The following is a 22,448-nucleotide window of genomic DNA, read 5'->3' on the forward strand; positions in this document are numbered from 1 at the left end:
CGAGATAATTAAACATACAAACCAGCTGCAACAAAACTTATCAATTGATTTTGACCAACGCAAGGTCGGACAGAGCTGGAGCCACCTCCAAACCAGCACGAGTTAGGAGTGTTGTGTAGTTCGTAATGTGAATATACATCATTCAAAGTAGCTCTGGGAAAGTAACAGAAGATGCGCGAGGCTTGTGGGAAAATTCATACACATACATGTAAGTGGGAAATCTACTCTGTCCCCACCTCCTGCCGGGCTGCTCATCGTTGATGGAGATGGCTGATTAAGGCCTAATTAAGTGATGCTTTCTTTCGGAAAAGTCTAAAGGGAGTCTCAGGAGGGAGTTCCCCCTCCCCCGCCCCGGACGCGCCCCGCGCACGCGCCCCGCGCACGCGCAACGATCGCGGCGCGCACGCGCGGAGCCGCCTGCGGGGCGGTGGCGCGGGAGGAGGCGGCAGTACCGGACACCGGCGGGCGCCCATGGGGCTTTGAGGACGCCCCCCTGCCCATCCCACGCGGGACAGAGGACGCGCTCGGCCGGCAGGATGGAGGGGCAGGTGGGGGCGGGCGGCGGCGGCGAGGAGCCGCTGGGCTCCGGCAGGGCGAAGCGGAGCGGACGCGCCGCGGAGGAGGAGAGCCGTAACAAGCCCAAGCTGGTGAGGGGGGGCGGGATGGGGCGGAGGGGGGGTTTGGGGCACCCCAGGGAAGAGAATAGTGGGCGGCATGGCCTGGCAGGCTGCGCAATTAAAGTCCGTTTTTGTGACATTGCCGTGCGGAGGCGTGTCGGGGTTGGGGGCGCTTGGGAGGGGGTGGGGGGTGCGCTTGGGGTCTGCAGAGGGGGCTCGGGGGGCTCTGGCTGTGTTGAAGCAGCCAGGATGTGTTAGTTACAGGGTGGTGATGCAAGAGATCTGCTTCCTGAGTGTGAGATGGGAAGTAGTTGCTGATAGAAAAAGTGCGATGTTTTTCGTTTGAGCTCAAGTTTCATTTAAAGGGAATTGTATCCACTTAGAATTTCTTCACCATGAGAGGGGAGAGTTTATAGTGACCTTCCAGTACCTGAACGGGCTGCAGGAAAGCTGGGGAGGGGCTGTTCACAAAGGCTTGTACTGATAGGGCGAGGGGCAGTGGGCATGAACTGGAGAGAGGCAGGTTTAGGCTAGACATTAGGAAAAATTTCTTCCCCATGAGAGTGGTGAGACACTGGCACAGGTTGCCCAGGGGAGTTGCGGCTGTCCCATCCCTGGAGGTGTTCAAGGCCAGGTTGGATGGGCCTTGGGCAGCCTGAGCCAGTGGGATGTCCCTGCCCATGGGAGGGGGGCTGCAACTGGATGATCTTTAAGGTCTCTTCAAACCTAAGCTATTCTGTGATCCTATTTTTTGAAGTTTAGGCAGAATGCCCATTCTTTCAAGATGATAGCATTTCGTGTTCAGTATGATCTGTGCTGAACAGATCATACTGAACTTCTGTAATCACCTCCTTTTTCAGCCTTTCTCTATCTCAAATGCAGGGTCAGGCAGGGAGCTAGAGTAAGCTCCAAATTAGCAAGAGTTTGGACTGTTGTGAAGTTCATAATAACATTAAAATTAGTTCTAGGAAAGTAATAGAATATGCATAAGGTTTCAGGGAAAACTTATTATACACGTGCATATAAGTGGGAAATATATTCTGTCCCCAGCTCTTGTCTCGTGGCACATGATTGATGGAGATCACTCCCTCGTGTTGCCCAGGCCTGATAAAGGATGCTTGCTTTCTAAAACCCCCAAAGGAGTCTTAAAGAGTTTATTTGCCCGCATTTTTGGGATCAAGTGAATTTCTGAGTTAATGTGAGAACAGCTTAAATTTTTGGAAGTTGCTTGTAGTCTTTTGGAAAGACCTGCCAAGTTTTCAAGCACCCAACTTTCTTGAAGAGTGTGGAGTTTTGTTCATTGTGCCCATGCTTTTTCATTTAAAGGAAGATATTTGTATTTACAAACCTGATAGCTTGAAACATAGGCACACTTCACTGCTAACAGCATTGGATTGTATCTTGCCTTATAAAGGCACCACCAGCAGCAAAATCAGCTAACGTGACAGTGTTTACATTTAATTGTTTACTTCTATTACGCTTATTTGTTGTAACTTTGTATCAGTTCGTTTTAGCACATTTTCTGATGGATTTTCAAGAGCAGTGGTGTAGCAGACTCCCAAAACTTACTTGAATTTCTTAATGAATATTGCAAACTTAGTTTAATCTATGCAAGTTTTTTCACAGGTAGTGGTAAAACTAAGTCAATGCGTTAGTGCTCCCACCCTGTGCTGCTTTCATTGAGTGCATTGCAGAAGCCAAGAAGGATGTAATTCTTGGGCTGATCAGCCTCAGAACTGTTATGATTTTCTTTTTCTTTTGTCAGTGAAAACTAGGTTAGAATGCATGTGGGCAAGATGTTAATCTCATAAGGTGTGAGGCATTAAAAAGTTACTGAAAGTGACAGTTATTTAAAAGCATGACAGAATGCCAGAATACTGCATGACTTGAAGTGTAGTGATGTTGAAAGTGACTGTGTGTATCTTAGAGAAAGGTATCAAAGTATAATGTTTTATTTTGGTTTGTGGTGTTACTGGAAACAAACTCATGCTTGCTTGCAAAGATAAATATAAACAAACTTCTTTATACAAACAAGATATTTGTTTATACTACTTTGACAATTTCCTAGTTAAAGTAGCTAGGAAGGCTGCTTGAAGAAACCTGCAGGGAAGTGATTTAAAAATCACACATGAAAATGCTTCTATTGGAAGCTGGGGACGGAAGTTTGAATGTTACACTGGCAGAGCAGAGTACTCTGTTCTAGAAGAAATACATAATTTAAAAAAATCGGAGTGAAATAAGCTCACAGTTGGTTTGAACAGAACAAACATTTCCATTGTATGTCCTTTTCAGTTATTCCAGAATCACTGGAGTAGACTTCTATTGTCACATTGACTGGAAAAAGTACGTTGTGTTAATATTGGGCTTGATATGCAGTCATGCCTCTGCTTATTGAGGAGATAATTACAGTCCACCAGCAATGTGAATCAGTATAGTGGTATGTTGTTTGAACCAGATATCTTCTGAGAGATAGTTTTGCCTTGAGATAAAGTGACTGGCCTCTGATGGTGTAATTGAGTGAATTGGTTGAATGGGAAAGTAGATTCTTTTTCATTCTGGGCAGGATGTACAGAAACGGTGTATAGAATTGGTGTGAAGAGGGATTTACCTCTGAAGGAGAAAAAGGATGGGATTTAGGTGCTTTAAGTGGAGGTGGTGTGAGTGGACAGCCAGATTTATCCGTTACTGCCATGGGTTTGCTGGGAAGAGCAAGAATGTAATCAGAAAAAGTCTCCATTGATTACATAGGAGAATAATGTTATTACATTTTACTGGCTTCAGTTTTGAATGGGCAATTGGTTCTGTTGGACTATAGTACCCAGAGAGCAACCTTACTCGGACCTCATCCCTGCTGTCTTCACTGTGCCAATAAGATTAACGTATATTTGGGACTTCTGTAAGAGAAGACACACTATTCCTACAAGTGTTGTTACTGAGTTTACAGAAAGCTTCTTGGAGTTTGGTATGGAAATTTTCTTGGTTCATCTTCACAATTTATAATTCATCAGGGTTTGGTGGAGTTATGGGGATGAATCAACCTGCACTCTGTTGCATGTAATTCAAAGAACTCCACAGTATGCTAAGAAGACCATGTCTTTTCCAGAACTGATTTCACACATCAAGTGGAGTGCTGAACCAGGGCTTGGTGGGAGAGGGTGTGCAACTATATGTAACAGAACTGATTTAATTTTAGTTCCTGGCAAAGCAGTTGAAATTAGGCAAGTCATTGGGAAGAAGTCTAAGGGAGTGATTTTTTTATGATAGACTAAAATTGACTCTAGGTGACAGGGAGCTAGGGAACCTGAAGTCGTTATTTTGGGGGAAGGGAGACTCAGGAGGAAGAAGGTGGAGAACTTTTGTTTCCCCATCCCCTTCATGTGAAAGTAAAAGGTGGGCCATGGTGTGTGGCCTGCACAGAAGCATAGTGCTTTGGAGTTTTTCGGCTTAATATTAGTGTTGTTTTGGTGTGTGTGTTTTTTTTTTTTCCTTTTCTGACTGAAGCTTGATCAATGGCATTAATTCCCAATTGATGGGAAGTAAGACTAGGCTATGGAGAGAGGAACTGTGCTATAAAAGAAAGTGATATTTTTCTGTGAGGTAATTGATGTATATATATGCACATAAATAATTGAAGATGAGCTCTATTAGTACTGCTGATTCAATTTTTTTCTGCTTTAGGTCATTTTGAAAGTCATTTAAGTTTCCTATAAATTGTTGAATGTGACAGAACTGCACAATGAGAATTTAATTCCAGTTTTTTATACTAGTAGTGTGTAAACTGGAATACTTTACTGAAATTTAGGGGCTGTCTTATGAGTACCTTCACACATTGCAGCTGCTGAAAGAACTCCGATTTCATCTTTCTCATTTTTTGCTGGCACAAGTACTGGAGGTGGGAATGAGGGCCTGGTGGTTTTGTCATTATTTTTGTTTCCAATGAAAAGGGAGGAAAAAATTTAAATTGTTTTGGCAAACAGTCATCTGATCTTGTGCCAGCCCTGAGAATAAGCTGGCATGAGATGGCAACGAGCAGTTACGTTTTTTACTCGGTTTGGCACTGTGCTTGTTTTGATTGTTTAAAAGTATGCTTGTTATACTAGGGGAAACAGACTAAATTAAGGTTGTCAGGGAGATTGCTGGGATTCCTGTATTTGTTAATCCTTAACTTAGATGTTGTTTGCTCTGCTTGACACTTAAGTATCACAGGGGAAGTCTATAATTCTGTTGGGTACCTAGGAAATCAGTAAGTGTGTGAAAGTGTCAGCTCTGATTTGACATGGATATCAGAGCTCAGCGGAACCCAGAATCTTACCAAGTCATTTGTCTTTTTAGCTGAGGAGGTGAAGTCAGGCTTCTTATACAAGTTCATGGCAGTAGAGTGGGAGACAGAGGTCATGAAGGGAGCAGGAGAGGAGACTGATTATAAAGGAAAAAATAATTTGAAGGATGATTAAACATTGCTTGACCAGAGACAATGGAATCCTCGTCCTTGGAGGTTTTCAGTACCTGGAAATCTGGAGAAAGCCTTCAGCAGCTTGATTTGAATTTTAAGCTTTTTGTGCAGGAGTTTGATATAAATCGAGAATGGAATGAGATCCGTTCAAATATCTGTGATTCTATCAATCCATGCTTGAAAAGAGTGTTATGATAGGATTTGTAGTGCTTCCTGACTACTGGAACACTGGCTAACTAGAAGTTAATATAACCAATGCTTTTTAAATGAAGTTAGTAATATATCATGCTGGTTTAGTATTGGCATGGTAGAAGTATTTCTGTGCATGCAGTAACTAGTGCTGCACACACAGCATGCTCCATCATCCCCCGTACACTTCAGGTTTGTCTGGTAGTTGTTCAGTGGCAGGTAGTGTACTCAGCTATAAACAAAACTTTTGAATGGGGCTGTCTTCCGAGTGTGATGCTGTCTTCAAAAACAGATGGGAAGAAAGATCTTGTATAACATGAAACCCAAATTGTTAGGGGTGAGAGAGCTTATTTAATTGGAAAGCAAGTGGATTTGGTGATTCATCCAACAAAACGCAACTCATAATTTGTTTTAAAAGCAGGAATTGTTTATGGTTAATACTGAAGGCTTTTAAGCCTCATCAGCTTTGAGATGAATCAAAAGCTGTGAATTCAACATTCTGATTAATGTGCCATAAACTAGTATCAAATGTGAGAACAAAAGCTTTCATCAATTACCTTAAAAACAAATGTAAACTTGAGTGTGGTTGGGAGGGTAGATTTCACAGTTATGTTGCTCCACCCATGTCAGTGCAGGAGTTACTGAGCACTTTAAATCATATGTTAGTGCTATCAGTTGCTGTCAGACAGGTTGTGTGCTAAAGGACCTGCACCACACCATCACCTTTGCCTCCTCAGGTTGCTGGGTGTCATTCTTTTGTGGAGAGATAATGTGCTCTGTACACGTGACTTGTTAGACGTTTGTATAGGGCGTACATGAACTATGAGTCAGGTTGAGCAGAGATTTTTGGCAAATGAGTGAAATGTATTACACTTGAGATCATAGTGTCTCTGAGTAAAACCAGTGCATGCCTGCAAAGGATTCTGGCTTCAAGTGTATGTTTGAGGAAGAAGTGAACTGAAGTGCTTGCGTTTTAGAAGAATCTTTGTCTTACTAGTTCAATGTCAAGATATTCCAGCAAGTGAAGTTAGTTAGCTACTGAAGAGTAAAAATAATGTCTTGGTAAAGTTTGCTTCTGTTGCTGAATAGTATACTGGTTAGGCACTACTGATATGGTAGAGTAGGGTGTGCTTGGTGCTGATCTTTAGGTAAATGCTTTAGCTTTTAATGTGAATTGATACTGATACTGTTAAAATGAGGTGATAGATACAATGATAGGCCCATCTGCTTGTGGTAATTAAACTTCCTGCTTGTAAGACACTACTGTAGACCTGCTCTGTACCATACAGGAAGCTTTGCAAGCAAAGCGGATTCCACCTAGGCAATGCAAAAAAACAATTACAGTTAGAACTGACAGTGTATATATTGAATAAAGTGAGATTTTCAGCACTGTGGTGTTGATAATTTAAGTTATTGAGGATGAACTTTTGTTTTTTGAATTACAGCTGGCCTGTAAAGCACGTGAATGACACTGCGATTGCTGATGACCCGGTAGAAGGAACAGATAGGCATAATAATGTTGAATGGGTTAAAAGATGACTTAATGTTTTCTGCATGCTAGAATTCCTCCTTTTCTATTGATTCATTTGAAGTTCATCTGGTAGAATTATTAAATTATCATTGTGTCTGGTTTTCAGCCACCTTGTCATGATAGCTGTTCAGTTGGATGTGGTGTGAAAGCAGCACGTTATGCACGTGGGCAGATCCAAAAAGGATTGCTATGGCAATTATTGTAAACCTACATTGTGATATAAACCATAAACTCCTCTGATTTGTAGAAATTGAGAAGTACCTTGGAAGTTTAGTACAGGAACAAGTGGCAAATGTTGGAACGTTTCTTCAGATGCTAAAGGTCTTCTGTCCACCTGGGTGGGGTAATATTTGGTCTTAAGTGTAGTGTGTACTGCTATATCACCACGCCTTCTCTCTTATGTAAAACAAAAATGTTCTTAAGTGTTTCTAATAGATTTGGGCTTGTCCTGTATAAACAGGAAACTGTATTTTTTAATTCATTTCATACTGTGTTGGGGGACAGTGGGAGACAAGGAAGTTCAAGGTGATGAATGTGACAGGTGGCTTTCTTTAAGGTTCCCTTCTTGGTCCTTTTAGTGACCCTCAAGAGTAAATCATTGGACACAAGATGGTATTGGAGAAAGTATTAGGTATGCTGAACGTGTGATGCATGTTTGCTGCTGATAAGTATTCTTTGCATAGTGTTATCAGATACAGGGGACATCAAAGATGGGAAAAATGTTTTTATTAGTTTACACTTCTACGTGAAAATAAATACAGGAGAACCTGCTTGAGCAATGCGAAGCGTTCAGGGCAGTGGTACCTCATAGTTTAGAACAAATTTCTAAATAAAAAGCGTGCCACATTTCAATATTACAATGAACCATCTTTTTTTGCTTACTTTTTCCTTTATCAGAAGAGAACAGATTCGCTGTAACGTGTTACAAGCATCTGTGATCCTCCTGAATCCCTAATACTATTTAGGGGGAAAGACAACTGTACTGACGTCAAATAATACTGTTGGTTTCCTCATTATTATGTACAATACAGTTCCTCTCTATTCATATGCTGCTTCATTTCCTACTTCTCTGAAGGACAAATAATCTTTCTCATGAAGCTCTTATCAATAGGAAAGCACAGGAGAAGGACTAGAAAGCAGTTGCGTGTATCACAGCAGCTATGAGTTCAGTTTAACCCGCTCTGCTTTTACTGTTGAGTTTCATTATGCTCTGTGCCTGCAGAAATTATTCAATCTAGGATTTCTGTTCTTCAAGGGAACACTCAAGTTCCTTGGTATGGCAGCAGCATTGATCACTTTTCCAAGTTTTAATATCACACCATTTATTACCAGCAGAAAGTCAAGTGACCTTGCTATCAGCATTTATTACGTAGAGATCAAATGCTGGTCTGATCAAATACTTGCTTTTTGCTAGGAAGTTTGTGTCTTGTAAGACAGACAACATTATTCTAAGAAGTTGTTGACATGATCCCTGTGACCATATGTTCCAAGACTGCTGAGTACAGACAAAATGAATAATGTTCGCAAGTAATTCCTGCTTCTTTGGCTCACTATATCCTTTCCACTGCCAGTTCCTTTGTGGGCTGTGTTTCACTTGGTTGGATTTTGTGAGGGCTTTCTTGCTATTTAAAAACCACAAAGCAAATACTCATCCTCCCAACTTTCAAGTAAAATACTTCATTTTCAAGGAGCTGCCTGGTATCCAATGAAGCTCTTCACAGTATAGGCTTTCTGTCAGCTTTTGCAACTTCCCATGGGTGTTCTGCTCTACCTTGAAATGTATCAGTTCTCTTCCAACAGACACATTCTGCTAGTTTTATCCTCTCCTCACATGGTAGCAGAGGAAAATTCAAATGGAGTGACACTTATTTCATTGTTTACTGTACCCACAAGGGCAAGAGGTGTTCTACAAAACTGACAGCATGCTGGGTTAGAAATATCAAAGCTATCTCTGCATGTAGCAGGAAGAAAAGTATATAGAAATTGAGTCTGTCATTTGTACAGAGGTATTAGCCTGTACTTGCATGCACTGTGGAACAGGAAGCAAATAAGCAGAAATGAAAAAAAAAAAAAAATGTGTAGAAGTACTGAAGAAATTTCTCAAATCAGTTTCTTGAAGAAGTTTCTGCTTCGTTTTTCAGAATGTTTTTAAAAGAACTCTTCTTGCTGTTGAGTTCACTGGTCATTGCTTGTTATGAAAGAAAATCCTGGGTTTCAACAAGAGATTTATCCCTGGTTCAAAGCATGTTGTTATATCTAAAAAGGCTGCATGTCTATAAAGGGTAAAAACAAACTAAGATTGCACTTTTCAGTAAGAGTGAACATGAACCGTGTCACAGTAAAGAAGGTATGTCCCTAGGAAGTGAAGTGTTCTGTAAGAGGAGGAGGCCTGTTCTCTCTACTCTGGCCAAACTCAGTAGCTCTGTAATAGCTTTTGCTCAGTTGAAGCAGCTTCACGGTGTGTCTAGATGACTCCACGGTGTGTCTAGATGACTCCACGGTGTGTCTAGATGAAAAGTTCAGGCACTTGTGCTCTGGGGAGCCTGGAACAAGGAAGGAAGGTGAACAACAATTTGATACACATCCAGTATTGCTGGCTTCGTATGTTGAAAGCAAAGAACTCAAATCCACAGCTTGCATCTCAGGGTAAAACTGAGATACACTCTCCACTTATTACATCAAGAATTGTTTTGATGTAGTTTTTCCAGTTTAACTGTTCCAGGGTGTTTCAAAAGGACAATAATTTTATACCAAAAACCCTAAAGCCAAATTCCCTAAAAAACCTCAAAGCTCAGAAGTGAAACAGTTACATTCTTGATAAACAAGCAGCAGAGGTACAGAGCTGCATGTGATACTGACAGACCTACTTGGCAGAAAAGAACAGGCGTGCAGCTGGTGCAGTGAGCATCCGAGTGATCCATGCACTGCACTAGGAGCTGGTCTGACCTCATTGGTAATTATGTCCTGGAAGTTGATCCAATGACTACTTAAGTGACTGGTTGAACAAGTGATTTCAATCTCTTCTCCCAGGAAATATCAGTTTCTAATTTTATTCCAAACCAAATGATGTTTGCTGTAGGTGTGGTGAGCAGTGTATGCTGATACTGACAAGCAAGGCTGCCCAATACCGCTACAATAACAGCCACTTGGACAGATGGTTTCTTGTCTGATAGAGTGTATCTGGCACTTCTTACAGGCACCAAGCAGATGTACAGAAAGCTACCTGGGTGTATCAAAGAATATTTTAAATTATTCCAGTGTACTTCTAATCTACTAGCATTTTACTAAAGGAAGCTTAGGAGCTAGTTTGCAGATGACCCCTGAAATAAAATGTATTTGGCCACAGTGTATATGCTTAACCTGATAATTCAAATGATGGAAGAAGCACAATTCCCTTACTTATATTTCCCCAGTTATGCTGCTGGCAATTGGTGCAAACCCATATGCTGTTTCGTTATTGTTAACTATGACTTCTTTGTTTTCTTTATGCAAATACTTTATTGTTCTAGTGTAGTTGAGACAATGAGTATAATGAATTGTCTTCCTGGAGGTACCTGTAGTTCCTGTGCAGAAGTCTTTTATCAATTTTTGTTGCCACATGCATTTTATAGAGATTTGTCAGACTGCTCAGGCTGCCTTGAAGTGAAAGATTCTTAATTATACCTTTTTTGAGCCTTAAAGGACATGCAGCCGTGGAGTTGTGTTCCCGCTTGCTTGTGTGGGTCATGGTTGGTGTTTTGGGGGTTTATTTTTAAGTAGATTTTCTTTTTGAAGATGTGTCTTCTGAACCCTGTTGTTAGTTATTGGTTGTGTAATGCCACACACATTTCTAAATTAAGTATTAAGTAGTTAGAATTTCTGAATAAAAATGGGAGCTTAAAACGAAAATAAAAGGTTTTAAGTCTTAGTTTTAAGGGCAGGGTTGCCTTGTCTTTTAACCTTTGGAAAGATCTTGGTTAGTAAAATATCTCCTAGAACATTAAATTTGAGTTTTGACACTAGGAAGCTGGTATGCACTTCATAAAAGAAGTATTGCATTTCTTGTTTCTTTTGAATTCTGTTATGAATGGAATAATGACTTGGTTATTTAAAAAGTCTAGTTTGTGAGAGTTTTAACTACAAAACTGTTGCTTGATAGCTTTAAGTGAGGAATTTAAAAACTGTAAAGCATCCAAAGAGAGACAGTGTTTGTCTATACTGAAGACCATACAGTACTGTTAGAAGATATTTTTCCAAGATGCTCAAAGGAAAAGACGTCTTGCTTGATTGCTAGATAGCAAAATAGGAAACAGATCCTGGCTGTAGGAAGTTCTGTATAAAGAACTCACCAGTTATGTAGCATGAAACTCTGCTGATCCTGTGCTGCTTTACTGAGGGTAACTTATCTGATATGGTTGGTGCAGAGGCTTGATGGCAAGTGTTCCGGATCCAGCAGTAGCTCTGGAAAAAGCCAAAAGTTACTGTATTTGCTTCCACCCTGAATAGCTTGAAAACTAGCTCTTCTGCTGGGCTTTCTGAGTTGGTTCTGCAGCAGTCTAAGCCGGTCTTGCTGCCAGCTGCCCTGCTGCCACCCTTGCCCTGTGTCTCATAGCCAGCAATTTTGTTGGCTTAGGCTCCTCTGGAACTGCAGCTTTCAGAAGAAGCTTTTAATTTTGCTCTGATTTTTAAAGCTTACTTATCAATGAACACTAATAAATTATTGTCTGAAACAAACTTGTCAAATCAGTAAGGGCGGTTAAAGCTGCAAATAAAACCCCTGTGTTGAATTGTCTTCCTCAAATCCCTCATATTCAGCTATAAAGCTGTTGAAATTATGGCTGTCTGTTTACTGTTATTTCTTTCAACATCTGTATCAATTTGCTTTTGGTAAAGGCTTCTTTGAAGTTATCTGGAAAAATACAGGTTTTGAGCAGTCCAGTTGCTTTTGGAGTGTGATAGTGTTCTTCCACTTATGAGGAAGCTGCCTCAGTTTCTCTCAGCTGTTGTTTTTGTTTGGACAAGACCTCTATGTGTCTCTGTTCCCCTGCACAGAGACACTGTGTGGAAGTGCTGCTTTTTGTCATTCTTTAAGGATCAGACAATGGCATTTGTGTCCACTATGGCTAAGGTGCCTCTGGTGTGTTTTCCTGTCCTTCCCTCTTGGGAGCAGTGAAAAGCATTCAGACTTCAAGTGTGATGATTTATGAATGAATTGGTGCCCTCTGCTGTTAATAATTACTAGTCACCTCTGGCTTTATTTAGCATGAGGAGTTGTTTAACTTCTTTTCCTATTATTACTCATTTCTGGATGATTTGTCTCCTGTGGAAAAAACAAGAGTAATTGGAGAAAACCAGGCAGCTTCCTGATTGGGACTGTGGCTGCTGTCTTCCACTTGGAGCACTGACTTCTTGTGCTGCCTTTGTGCTGTCAGTGCGAGTAGCTTCCCAGCTTCGTTTTGGCAGCGTGTTGTGAAGTGTCCATATACTTCTTGATCTCCCTTTGTAGTGCCCTAAGGAATGAATGTTTACCTTCATGTTTAGGTTATAGAATAAGACATAATTTAATGATTTAAATAATACATATTTAAGGTATTTATTAAGTCAACAGGTGCAAAGCAAACAAGAATGTGGTGTCATATAGACCAAATGAAAAAGTGTGAACTATTGGTGTTACTAACTTCAACTATCTTGATATACCTGATTGATTACAACAATAGTTTCAGGTTATATTTGAAAAACTGATGAATGCTTCTTGGAGTGGCAAAAAATTGCTAGAAAGCAAACGTTTTGTGAATTACATTTTTGCCAAGTATAGTTTGTCATGGATAAAGATCTTGAAGGTCCTAAATGAGTGTATAGTTGTAGATTCTGCACATCACCTAATGTGTTTCTGGCATCTCTCCACAATTTCCTAGGTAACTTTTAATGTTTAATTACAAAATGGAATATGTTAACAGATGGATGAATTTGTCTGATGGGAAAGTTACTCATTCTCTGTACTGAAGAACAGAGATTGTAGGAGTAAATTCTATTTTGTGCCTGTAGGACTTAAAATAAGGTGGTGCAAAACTTTCTTGTACTTTTGTACTTTGTAACCAGTTTTGGGGTTTACCCTTTAAACTCCCTTGGTTTGGGTACTCCTGTGGGACCTTATTCCCTTCCTGGTTCTATGCAAATTTATTTGCAGCCAATTGAAACATACTTCTCCTTGAGTGAAGTTTTACAATGTCTTTGGCTGATGTTCAAGTCCAGATAAATTTTAGAAAACAGTCATATCATATTAGTTTAAAAATAATTAAGTTAAGAGAAGGCCAAGTTACTGTTTGTTGCCCTTAGTAAATGAGGATTCCTAGTAGCAGTTGGAGCTGTTAGCAGATTTTGTAGCCTGTGTGCAGAAGTGGGTGTTGCAGCATACCATGGTTTGCCTGAGCAGTGTGCAGTTGCATGGAAATTGCTGTTAAGTTTGGAAGGAACCCAGCTGATCGCTGCTTCATCATACGTGTGGTAGACTGTGAGTTGATTTCATTTTTGTGGTGGAAGTGAGCATCTTGCGTTTTGATACTTAAAACTAGGAGAGAGATACGATATGCTGCTGTTTTAACATGCATATGTGTGTTTATATATAAAAATATTCATTTGATATCCCTTATCTGGAAATGCTTTACCGTAGAGACTTTTGCAAAACCTTTGCCTTTATGTTGCTTTGAAAATTGGGTAGTTATTGTCTTGAACAAGCTAGGAGAGGTTTGATTTCTTTTCATCTTGTGATGCTTAGGCTGTCTTAGGGATGGCTGAAAGAACAGTGGTAAAGGGCTGACTAGAAAAACTACAATGTCTTAAACTTCCTCCTTGGGAGGTAAACTACATTTGGTTTATGCTCGTAAGTCTGGCTGCAAGTCTGATTTCTTTGTTAGTGCAAGAGACTGTCAAAATGGTGTGTAGGTGAGAATCTGCAGGTACGTAACTGCCTTGCCTCTGCCTCTAGCTACGTGCAGTTTCTCTTCTACCTGTTAAATGTATTCATTGCCTTTAGTAGCTACTGGCTGCAATGTAGCTTGTGCACCATAAGGAGATCTGGGAAGTGAGCTTGAGATGTCTGAAAAAGTGCTGTGTGGTATACCGCTTCAGTATTCTCTGTTTGGCACAGAGGAGTTTGAGTGACAAATACAATATAAATGTAGAGATGAAGTAGATTATTCTGTTCCAGGTTCTGGGAGAGATTGACAGTACTTAAGTGATAAGGGGGGGAAAAAAAAGTTCAAGTGACTACTAAAAAGGATACAGAGTTTTGGAACTTGTTGCTAACATAGCTTTCTCTGTGTTGAAGTCACAGTTAGGCCTTATTTCATTTGGACTTCTTGTTCAATAATCCAAATGAAAAATAAAAGGTCTGTTTTCTCAAGTAAGGACATCTTAGTTTTGATTTCATGATTACTTGCTCTTAACTCTGGCTAAGTCCAGAAAACAAAAATACAGGTGCAGATTTGAGAAGAGATTGGAATCTATCAGTAAGGAAGATGAAAGTTTGGTGTCAACATTGGGAGTAGTAAGAGAGTAAGATTTTATCCCTGCTATCTGTACAGAGTTGGGCTGGGATAGAGTTTATTTTTTCATGGAAGCCCATATGGTGCTGTTGTAGGTTTGTATTGTGTCGATAAAACACCGGTGTTTTAGGTTCTGCCAAACAGAACAGGACTTAGTGCCAAGACCTTCTGCTTCTTACTGTCTTCCCCCCCCCCCCCCCCCCCCCCCCCCCCCCCCCGCAGAAGTAGGATGGGGTGATCTGGAGGTTGGGAGGGGACGCAGCCAGGACAACGGGTCCAAAGTGACCAAGGAGGTGTTCCACGCCATATGTCATGCAAGAAAACCAGGGGCGGTGAGGAGGAATTTTTTTCCAAAGCAGCAGTTGCTCAGAGGCTGGTTAGGTATTGGTCTGCTGGTGGTGAGGAATGGCTTTTGCATAGTTTGTTTCTTTATATATGTTTTTTTCCCTTCACTTGTTAAACTGTCTCTTATCTCAGCCTATAAGTTTGCCTTGCTTTTGCACTTCTGGTCACCTCTGTGATCCCGCTGCAAATCAATAAACAAGTCACTGGATGGAGTCCACCTCACTGTCCTGGATACCTCTTAATGCTTGTGTTCATTGTATTTCTAAAATATGAATGTGTCATTTCTCCTTCCTACTTTGATGCCTTCTCCCCTCTTAATATAGTCTTGTAAATTTCTTTATTTCAGAAATAGAATATTGACAACTGTAGCAAGGAGACAGAAAGTGGAATTAGAAGGAGCAGAGTGTATTAATATCTTCCACCAAGGGGGGAAGTGAAATGCTGTGTGGTGTGTGTTGATGGAACTCTACCTCTGTGTTAATGGTACACAGTAGCATGGGGCATTGATGAGAAGCACCCTGATCGTTTCAGCTGGTGAGAGCATAAGCAAGAAATGTGCAACCTTGCTGCCCAAGCAAATAGGGTCGCTTTTTCCATACCAATGACTTGCAGGGTGGTGTTATTGTGGATCAACTGCCATACTTACTCATATACAGCTGGGTTTTTTTTCTGTTTGTTTGTTTGTTTTAAGATATCCTCCCTGCCTCTTCCCCAAAGTGGTAGACCTTAATTATCTGCTCATGACTGCTCAGTGTAAATTGAACAATGCTTAATATCCAAGTACTTCTTTTATATTATTGTTAATATTGGTATGCACTGTGGATTGCTGTCTGGGCCATGAAGCTGGTCATCTTTGTCAGCAGGGTTTTACTGCCGTTAAGGAAAAAGCGAGGCTGTTTTAGGGAGGGAAGGAGGGGAGGGGTAGTAGTGGCTGCTTTATGCATCATCAGTGCTCTGGTTTTAACCAGTCCATCTATCAGTTGACGTAAGTCGCTGTTAAGGAGAAATTGGCAGAAAGCTCAGAAAGCTGCGGCACAGGAATTTCTCCTCAGCTCTAAGTCTCAAACTCTATTAGAACGGAGAATGTCACAGTGATCTGCTGACACAGTTTGATTCTAGTAGTCCATGTTTGTTTTGGAAAGCTTTTTAAGAGTGGGGGTACTAAGGCTATACAGGCTTCTGGTCCTTGGGCTAAATAGTGAAAAGACAGGGTGAAATGGGATGCTTTTTTTATTTGTGTAAAATGTGATCGATTCCATGCTCATTTAGCTACAGTTCTGTTACAACACTTATTGAAATTTTGGGGGGTTTTAGTATTGGATTACATGAAATACATATACTTTATTCTGAAACAGTAGGTAACACTGTCTTATTTCTTTGATTTGTGTGTGTGTTTTTTTTTTTAATAGAATATTCAAATAAAAACTTTGGCAGATGATGTGGTAAGGTCTTTGTAACATCTTATCTCGCAATGGTAACTCCGCACTGCATGCTATTTTACTCCAAATGTTGTGGACAATATGACATGTGCTTATAAGGATATGAAGGATTAGATGTCAGAAAATTGAGTTAGTATTCCCAAAGAGTTGCAACTTCATTTGAGGAAGAGTAATTACTCATATGTATTTGGAGAAGCTTTTTAAACTATGAGTGTTATTTCTCTTGACCTTTTTTTAACAGTAAAGAATTTGCAGTGGTTCTTTAGGTTAGTTGCCAGACGATACAAGTGGAACCATTTTGTGTAATAAGTTTGCACTATGGTTCAAACAACAAGTTTGAATTCAAGTTTGAGTTCAGTAGCAGTAACTTCATAAATCTGAATACTTTGACGCCTGTTGCAGAGTATTTTTACAGAAGCTTACCGGAGTTGATTTCACTAAAATTGAGCTTTTATTTTCTGTATATAATACTTGACCACATAGTTAATAATCACTTATATATCTGAGATGAACAAATTCTACATAGTAATCATGTAGAAGATTGATTTATGACTTTAAGGTGATCACACTGTTGCCATCGGATTAAAAACAATTTGGTTTTAGTAAGATCTGCTTGAAACAGATCAGTGTTGTAAAATTGATATTAATTATTTTTTTTTTGAGTGTGACTGCTAAATGGGCATTTTAATGTAAATGAACAGTAAAACTACATTTTATGTGATTTTGGATTTTGCCTCCTGGGCACAGTGTCCTATCTTTGGCCTTTTCAATAGACTATGCTCTAATTTAAGCTTCAAAAAAATGTTAAGTAAACTATTCTAATAAGGAAAAAAAAATGGGATTAAAGTAAAGTTCTTGCCTTGTTGAAGACATCAGTAGTATCCTTGTAGGTAATGTGTTTCTGTCCACAAATGTAAGACTTATAAGGAAGAAGAAAACCCAAACCCAGCCTTCCTCCTCTCAAAACAACAAACAAAACCAGAAGACCCACAAAGAAATTCAGAGGGCATGCAGCTTATCTAGGGACACTTTCCGTTCAAAAGTTGAAGATAGTGTGGAGGATCTCAAAAACCAACACAAAACCAAAGCAGAAAAAGAAACAAACCAACCAAGAAAAAGAAACAAAACAGTAATAACAAACAAAACAGTAATAACAAACAACCCTTTTCTTCCCCATATTCCACAACACTGTCAAATTTCTCTACTACTGATGGGACTAATGGAAAAAGAATCCAAATCTGCAAATGAAATACTCCATTAAACTTTTCACTCCTCACTGAGGTTGTTCAGTTACAGAGACTAGTAATTTTCATTTACATTCCCTCATAGAGATTGTGATGATAACTGCTATGATACTTGGTAACCCTACATAAGCTGCTGTTAGGTGAAAGCACATCTTCATAAGGCTGTTCAATGCCTGAAACAAATACTCTAGTATTTGTTGATGTAAATAATTAATTTAAAATAATTGCCAAAGACGTAACGTTCTCAAAATAGGCATACATATATATATAAAGACAGTAATATTAAGTAAAAAAAATGCTGACTATTCAGGATAGACTTATATGTTAATGCTACAGTAGTAAACAGCCTTATGAGGAAGTTGCTCTTGTTAGTTGTTTCCACTATTAACAAATTAACTAAGTAAGCATGCATTAAAAAACCATAAAGCTGGAGGTTTGGTATAAGGCATAAACCAAGTCAGCCTTACTTAGTGAGATGACATTGCAGACTGTATGGTGCGCTTTTACTAATGTTTGTTACGCGTATTTAACTGTGGATGGCTGCTTCAGTGTGAGTAATCCATTACCTTGCTTTTTAAAATTATGCACTAATTTCAGGAGTTCATACTCAAAAATACTGCAAGGAATTGTGAACTGTACTTGGAGCATTAATTCCTCTACAAACTTCGTTTTACTTTAGCAGGATTTTTTTATAAGCCTGATGAACTTGTGAGTACCTCCTTCCCAACGCTGCCTTTTTCACTTGTCTTCCAAAGACTTATAGCTCTTCAGGTGAAGGAACGCTTGGACATTACCTTTGTGGTACCATATTTATTCACTATCAGGATAATTAGGGAGTAATGTGAGAAGATGAACTCAAGATTTTGAAATGCTGAGAGTTAAACGTAGATGGTGTACTTTTGAAACTGCGAGACAGCTATATCCTTTTTGCATGTGACCTGTTATGAATTTACCTTAAATGTTGTTGTCTTTCTGTCACAAGTAACCTCTTAATGTTAGAGTATTTTTACTTACAGTTCAGTTTGAGCTTTACCTCTGCTGCTTGGATTAACTGAAAGTGTGTGTATTACTACTGTGTAATTGACTGATTTACTATATTCGTGTTTTTACTTATTTTTATATGGATGTCTTTGCAGCGTGACAGAATAACGAGCTTCAGAAAATCTGCAGTGAAAAAAGAGAAGCCTCTCATTCAGCATCCTATTGACTCTCAACCTTCTATAAGTGAAATCCCGCTTGCCCAGGCACTTGTGGATGAACGTTGCATGAACTTATCAGAAAAAGAAGTTATGGATCTCTTTGAAAAAATGATGGTGAGATGACGTGCTACTTTTGTGTTACGAGATTTTAATTTGTGCTCATGTTGGCATTTAGTTTTTCTAAGTATTAACGTCTTGGGAGGGCATAGCATAGGCCTAAAAGACCTGTCTAAATTTGGCACGTGAACAGTTGAGTAACTCATAGAATGCTAGTATTATGTATGTTTAAATTGCTTGGTCTATTTCTGAAGAGTTAAAAGCCAAAAAAAAGTCATAAGCTATTCAGTGCTTTATTGAGATAACCTCTCTAGACCTTAATTGCAGTAGCTACACTGCTGTTGAGGGGTAGTTTTTAATAAACTCAAGTAGATACCTTTTGGAAAACAGTAATTTGCAGGAATAAAATCTGAATGTATAGAAAGCTGTATTTTTCTATCGTCTTTGAATATTTTGTCTTGGGATCACTTGTCAAAGTTTGTGATTCCTCTCTTAAGCATGTTTTTGTATTCGTAATACTGAAACAGACTTTGGAAGTACGTGTTTATTGATTCTGCCGTGCATATTGCAGTCAATACATGAAGTATAAGGAAATGAAATATCTTGAGGATTGTTGCAAATACTGTTTTCGGTATTATTCTTCAAAGTTTTTGTAAACTTCTGCACAGTCAGTATGGCCAAAGAAGTGTTCTGTTCTGTTGTGTAGCTCTGTTCTGCTCAATGATGTCGTGAATATCTTTTGAAAGACTGGATAAGTGTTATACTTGCTTGATTTGTTACTTACATTAAGGAATTAGTTTTTAATTATTCCAGGTTAGGTTGATTGAAGCAGACAATAGGTCTGTCTTCCAGAAACTAATAATTCCTTGAAAAATTCCTTGGATAGTAAGTTGTTGGGGTAATATTTACTGGTCTTACTTGCTAATTTGTAGCTGCTTTGACTTTTAATAGCAATGCAAGTCATGTCTAGTAGTAACTACATATTGTATTTAGCCAGTTGTTAAGTTGACACTGCCATCTTTAGATAGAATCTGGCAGAATATTTGGGTTTGTAGGTATGTTTAAAATATACCATTTGGAACACATTGACATCTACCCCTGCCACAAGCTGACAGTCTGCATAATAAATAACAGCCTTCTGACTCTATAATGCAGGAATTGTGTCCATTGTGATTTCATAAACACAGGAGCATCACAATTGCTAATGCTTATGTGCTCAACTTGAGGTGTAGAATTTTTTTTGTTTGTCCTCTAGTTTTGTTTATCAAGGCAGATTTCACTGATGGCAACTACCCTCGATTCAATTACAATTTTGGCTGAGTCTTGAAATTGGTGGACACTTGCAGTGACAGAACTAAAAGTGAAAATCGGGTAGCTCAGAATTATACAAACTGAGATGCAGGCAAGGTGGAGAAAGGCACTCAGTTCGTTTAGAAGTGAGCCATTTGTTTAAGAAAAGAAGTATTACAATAGCAAAGACTAATAAAAAGCATGAAATAGTATCTTGAAGTTGTGCAATCTGTTTCTTTTGCAGGAAGACATGAATCTAAATGAGGAACGTAAAGCTCCTTTGAGAGATAAAGACTTGACCACAAAACGGGAAATGGTTGTCCAGTACATTTCTGCAACTGCCAAATCCGTAAGTAGTCACCTCTCCAAGACAGATGAAAGTAAGAGGCTTAGATTGCTGAGTGTTACACGTTTTCAAGCTTGAAACTTCCATTATTTTTTCTCTGCAATTATCTTCTGAAAGTAGTAGTAAAAGAATGAATACGTCTGTACTTAACTAATATACTTTTAAATGTTTGCTGCTGCTTCTGGAAGGTCAGTTTGTATCTCAGTTGTTGGGCAGTGTAAAATCTTGATGCTTGCTTGTAAATAGTAAGAGTTTTTTTAAATCCAGTGATGTAGAGTGATTGGTAGAACCTGAGCTGCGGTTCTGTGGAGTTCCTCTTAGCAATTTTTGGTACCAGAAGTTTTTGGAATGGATAGCATGACTTTATGGTTTCATTAATGACATATGCACTGGATGTGCAATTTACAGTGTTAAAAATAGAGTTAAAATGTTGAAAGTTTTTAAAATTGAAAGAAAGCTCATTTTTTTAGTGTAATTTGAACGTGCCGAGTACTGTAGATGGTTTGAAGACTGTGTTAAATATTCTAGTAAGCAATATTCTGGTAAATTGAATGATCCTTTTAGTGAAAGAATGGTCTTAAAACAAGTTTCAAATTACATTTTGTGTAGAAAAATTATATTCAGACCTTTGATTTATGTTGATTGTTCTCTGTACTTAAGTTGATTGATTAACCCGTAGTTGAAGGGTGCTTTGTGCAGAATTTTTCAAATCTGTCTGTTTTGGGGTGCCAAAAGAGAGCCATTGGGTGCCCCAGTGTTTGCTGGGGTGGAGAAATACAGTTTCAAACATTGAAAGCTGCAATTTATTTTCTGCAATGGGATTATTGGTACTAGTAATTTAGAAAATAAAACAGTAATGCTTTCTGTGTGTTGACTATTGCAAATAGAGTTCTTATCATGTAAAAGAAGAATATACCACAAAAGTTCATCAAAGTTGGATGATGCAGATAGAGAGACATATGTTTTGATTTCCTTAGAAATAGCTGTTGTCCAGGTTTGTGCTGCTGTTTTTTGTATAAAGAATTTGAGGCTAGTGGTTAATTCTAAGCAACTGAATGTATTGCAGTATTGGGGAGAAGTGGTGAGGGTTAGCTTTGTGTATCCAAGGTGCAATAGTAAACTTAATGTAACAAAATTTGCTATCAGCGTAGTTCTTCAGTAAAATCAGGCAACGTGTGTTCTCGTAGTTGGAATTTAAGATGAATCTCATCTTTGTTTCACACCTTATTGTCATTGCGTGCAATGAAAGATTACTGGATATGAAGACGACATGGACTAGTTCTTCAGGTACATAATGGCAGCACTGATAGCCACTCTACAGAGCTGAGTCTGAGTGCTAAATAGAGATAGCATTAAATAATAATCTGTTTCTTGGTGAAATGAAGTGACAAACAAAATTGTATTGATGTTTGCCTTATGTAACTATAAATATGGACTGCAAGCAGTACAGTTGACTTGGTTTTGTTTTAACCTTTAAAGTCAACTGTGCAGAGTTAAATTTAAAAAAAAATAAGGCCGTAATGATAACTGCTTATTAAATGCCAGTGCTTTGCATTAAACTCTATAAACTTAATTGAGGAAAAACTTGCATTATAATGTGAAAATGGTGATTTACATTTCTGAGAAGGGTCATGTTCTTACATGAGTTCACCTTAAAGAAAATCCGCAGCCTGCCCTGGAAGGAATCCTGTGCTTGAAGCCTGGTCTAGCAAACATGCAAGCTATTGGAGAATTATTCAAGCTTATGCAGTGAATATTATGAAATTTCCTGTTACGTACTTTGCCTAGGTTATCGTCGGGAACTATCGACTGTGTGTTATAAGGTTTTTGTCTTCACTTTGTGATCAATATTAAATCTCAAATTTTTGTTAGTATGCAAAAAATACTTTGAAGCACTAGAAACTTTGACAATGAAAGCACTTGCAGTTCTTTCCCCCAAAACAGCTAGACGATAACGATCTCTCCTTAATATAGCAATATTGAAATTTAGCTGCCTCAAGTTACCGTAGTTTTCTAACTGAGTAAGAAAAGCATGGCTACCATTGCATGTCTAACTGCTGAAAGTTGTAATGGATGCATTGCTGCCACCCTATGTGCTGCAACAGGAAAAACTTAATGACACAGGGGATATATTTGCCAAAATGTTCTAACAATTGAAAAACAAAAATTCCAAAATGTCCTCATAAAGGAATGTTTGCTTTCAACTTAGGTCAGC

The 22,448-nt window shown here is 39.0% G+C and overlaps 1 protein-coding gene across 3 annotated transcripts in view; it reads left to right on the forward strand.

The window, feature by feature from the left end:
• Positions 1 to 408: 408 nt before the first annotated feature.
• DIAPH2 (diaphanous related formin 2) overlaps positions 409 to 22,448 on the forward strand; it is a 203,845-nt gene continuing 181,805 nt past the window's right edge. Inside the window, exons 1-4 of one of the 3 annotated variants that reach the window (XM_054075440.1) lie at positions 409 to 647; positions 16,068 to 16,100; positions 18,478 to 18,654; positions 20,132 to 20,236. In XM_054075440.1, coding sequence (XP_053931415.1) covers positions 537 to 647; positions 16,068 to 16,100; positions 18,478 to 18,654; positions 20,132 to 20,236 — 426 coding nt within the window. In that variant the 5' untranslated portion in view covers positions 409 to 536. The remainder of the gene's footprint in view (positions 648 to 16,067; positions 16,101 to 18,477; positions 18,655 to 20,131; positions 20,237 to 22,448) is intronic. The other 2 variants (XM_054075439.1, XM_054075441.1) reach the window with 2 other exon arrangements.

Source organism: Cuculus canorus, chromosome 10 (genome assembly GCF_017976375.1).
Source record: "Cuculus canorus isolate bCucCan1 chromosome 10, bCucCan1.pri, whole genome shotgun sequence".
NCBI classification, from domain to species: Eukaryota; Metazoa; Chordata; class Aves; order Cuculiformes; family Cuculidae; genus Cuculus; species Cuculus canorus.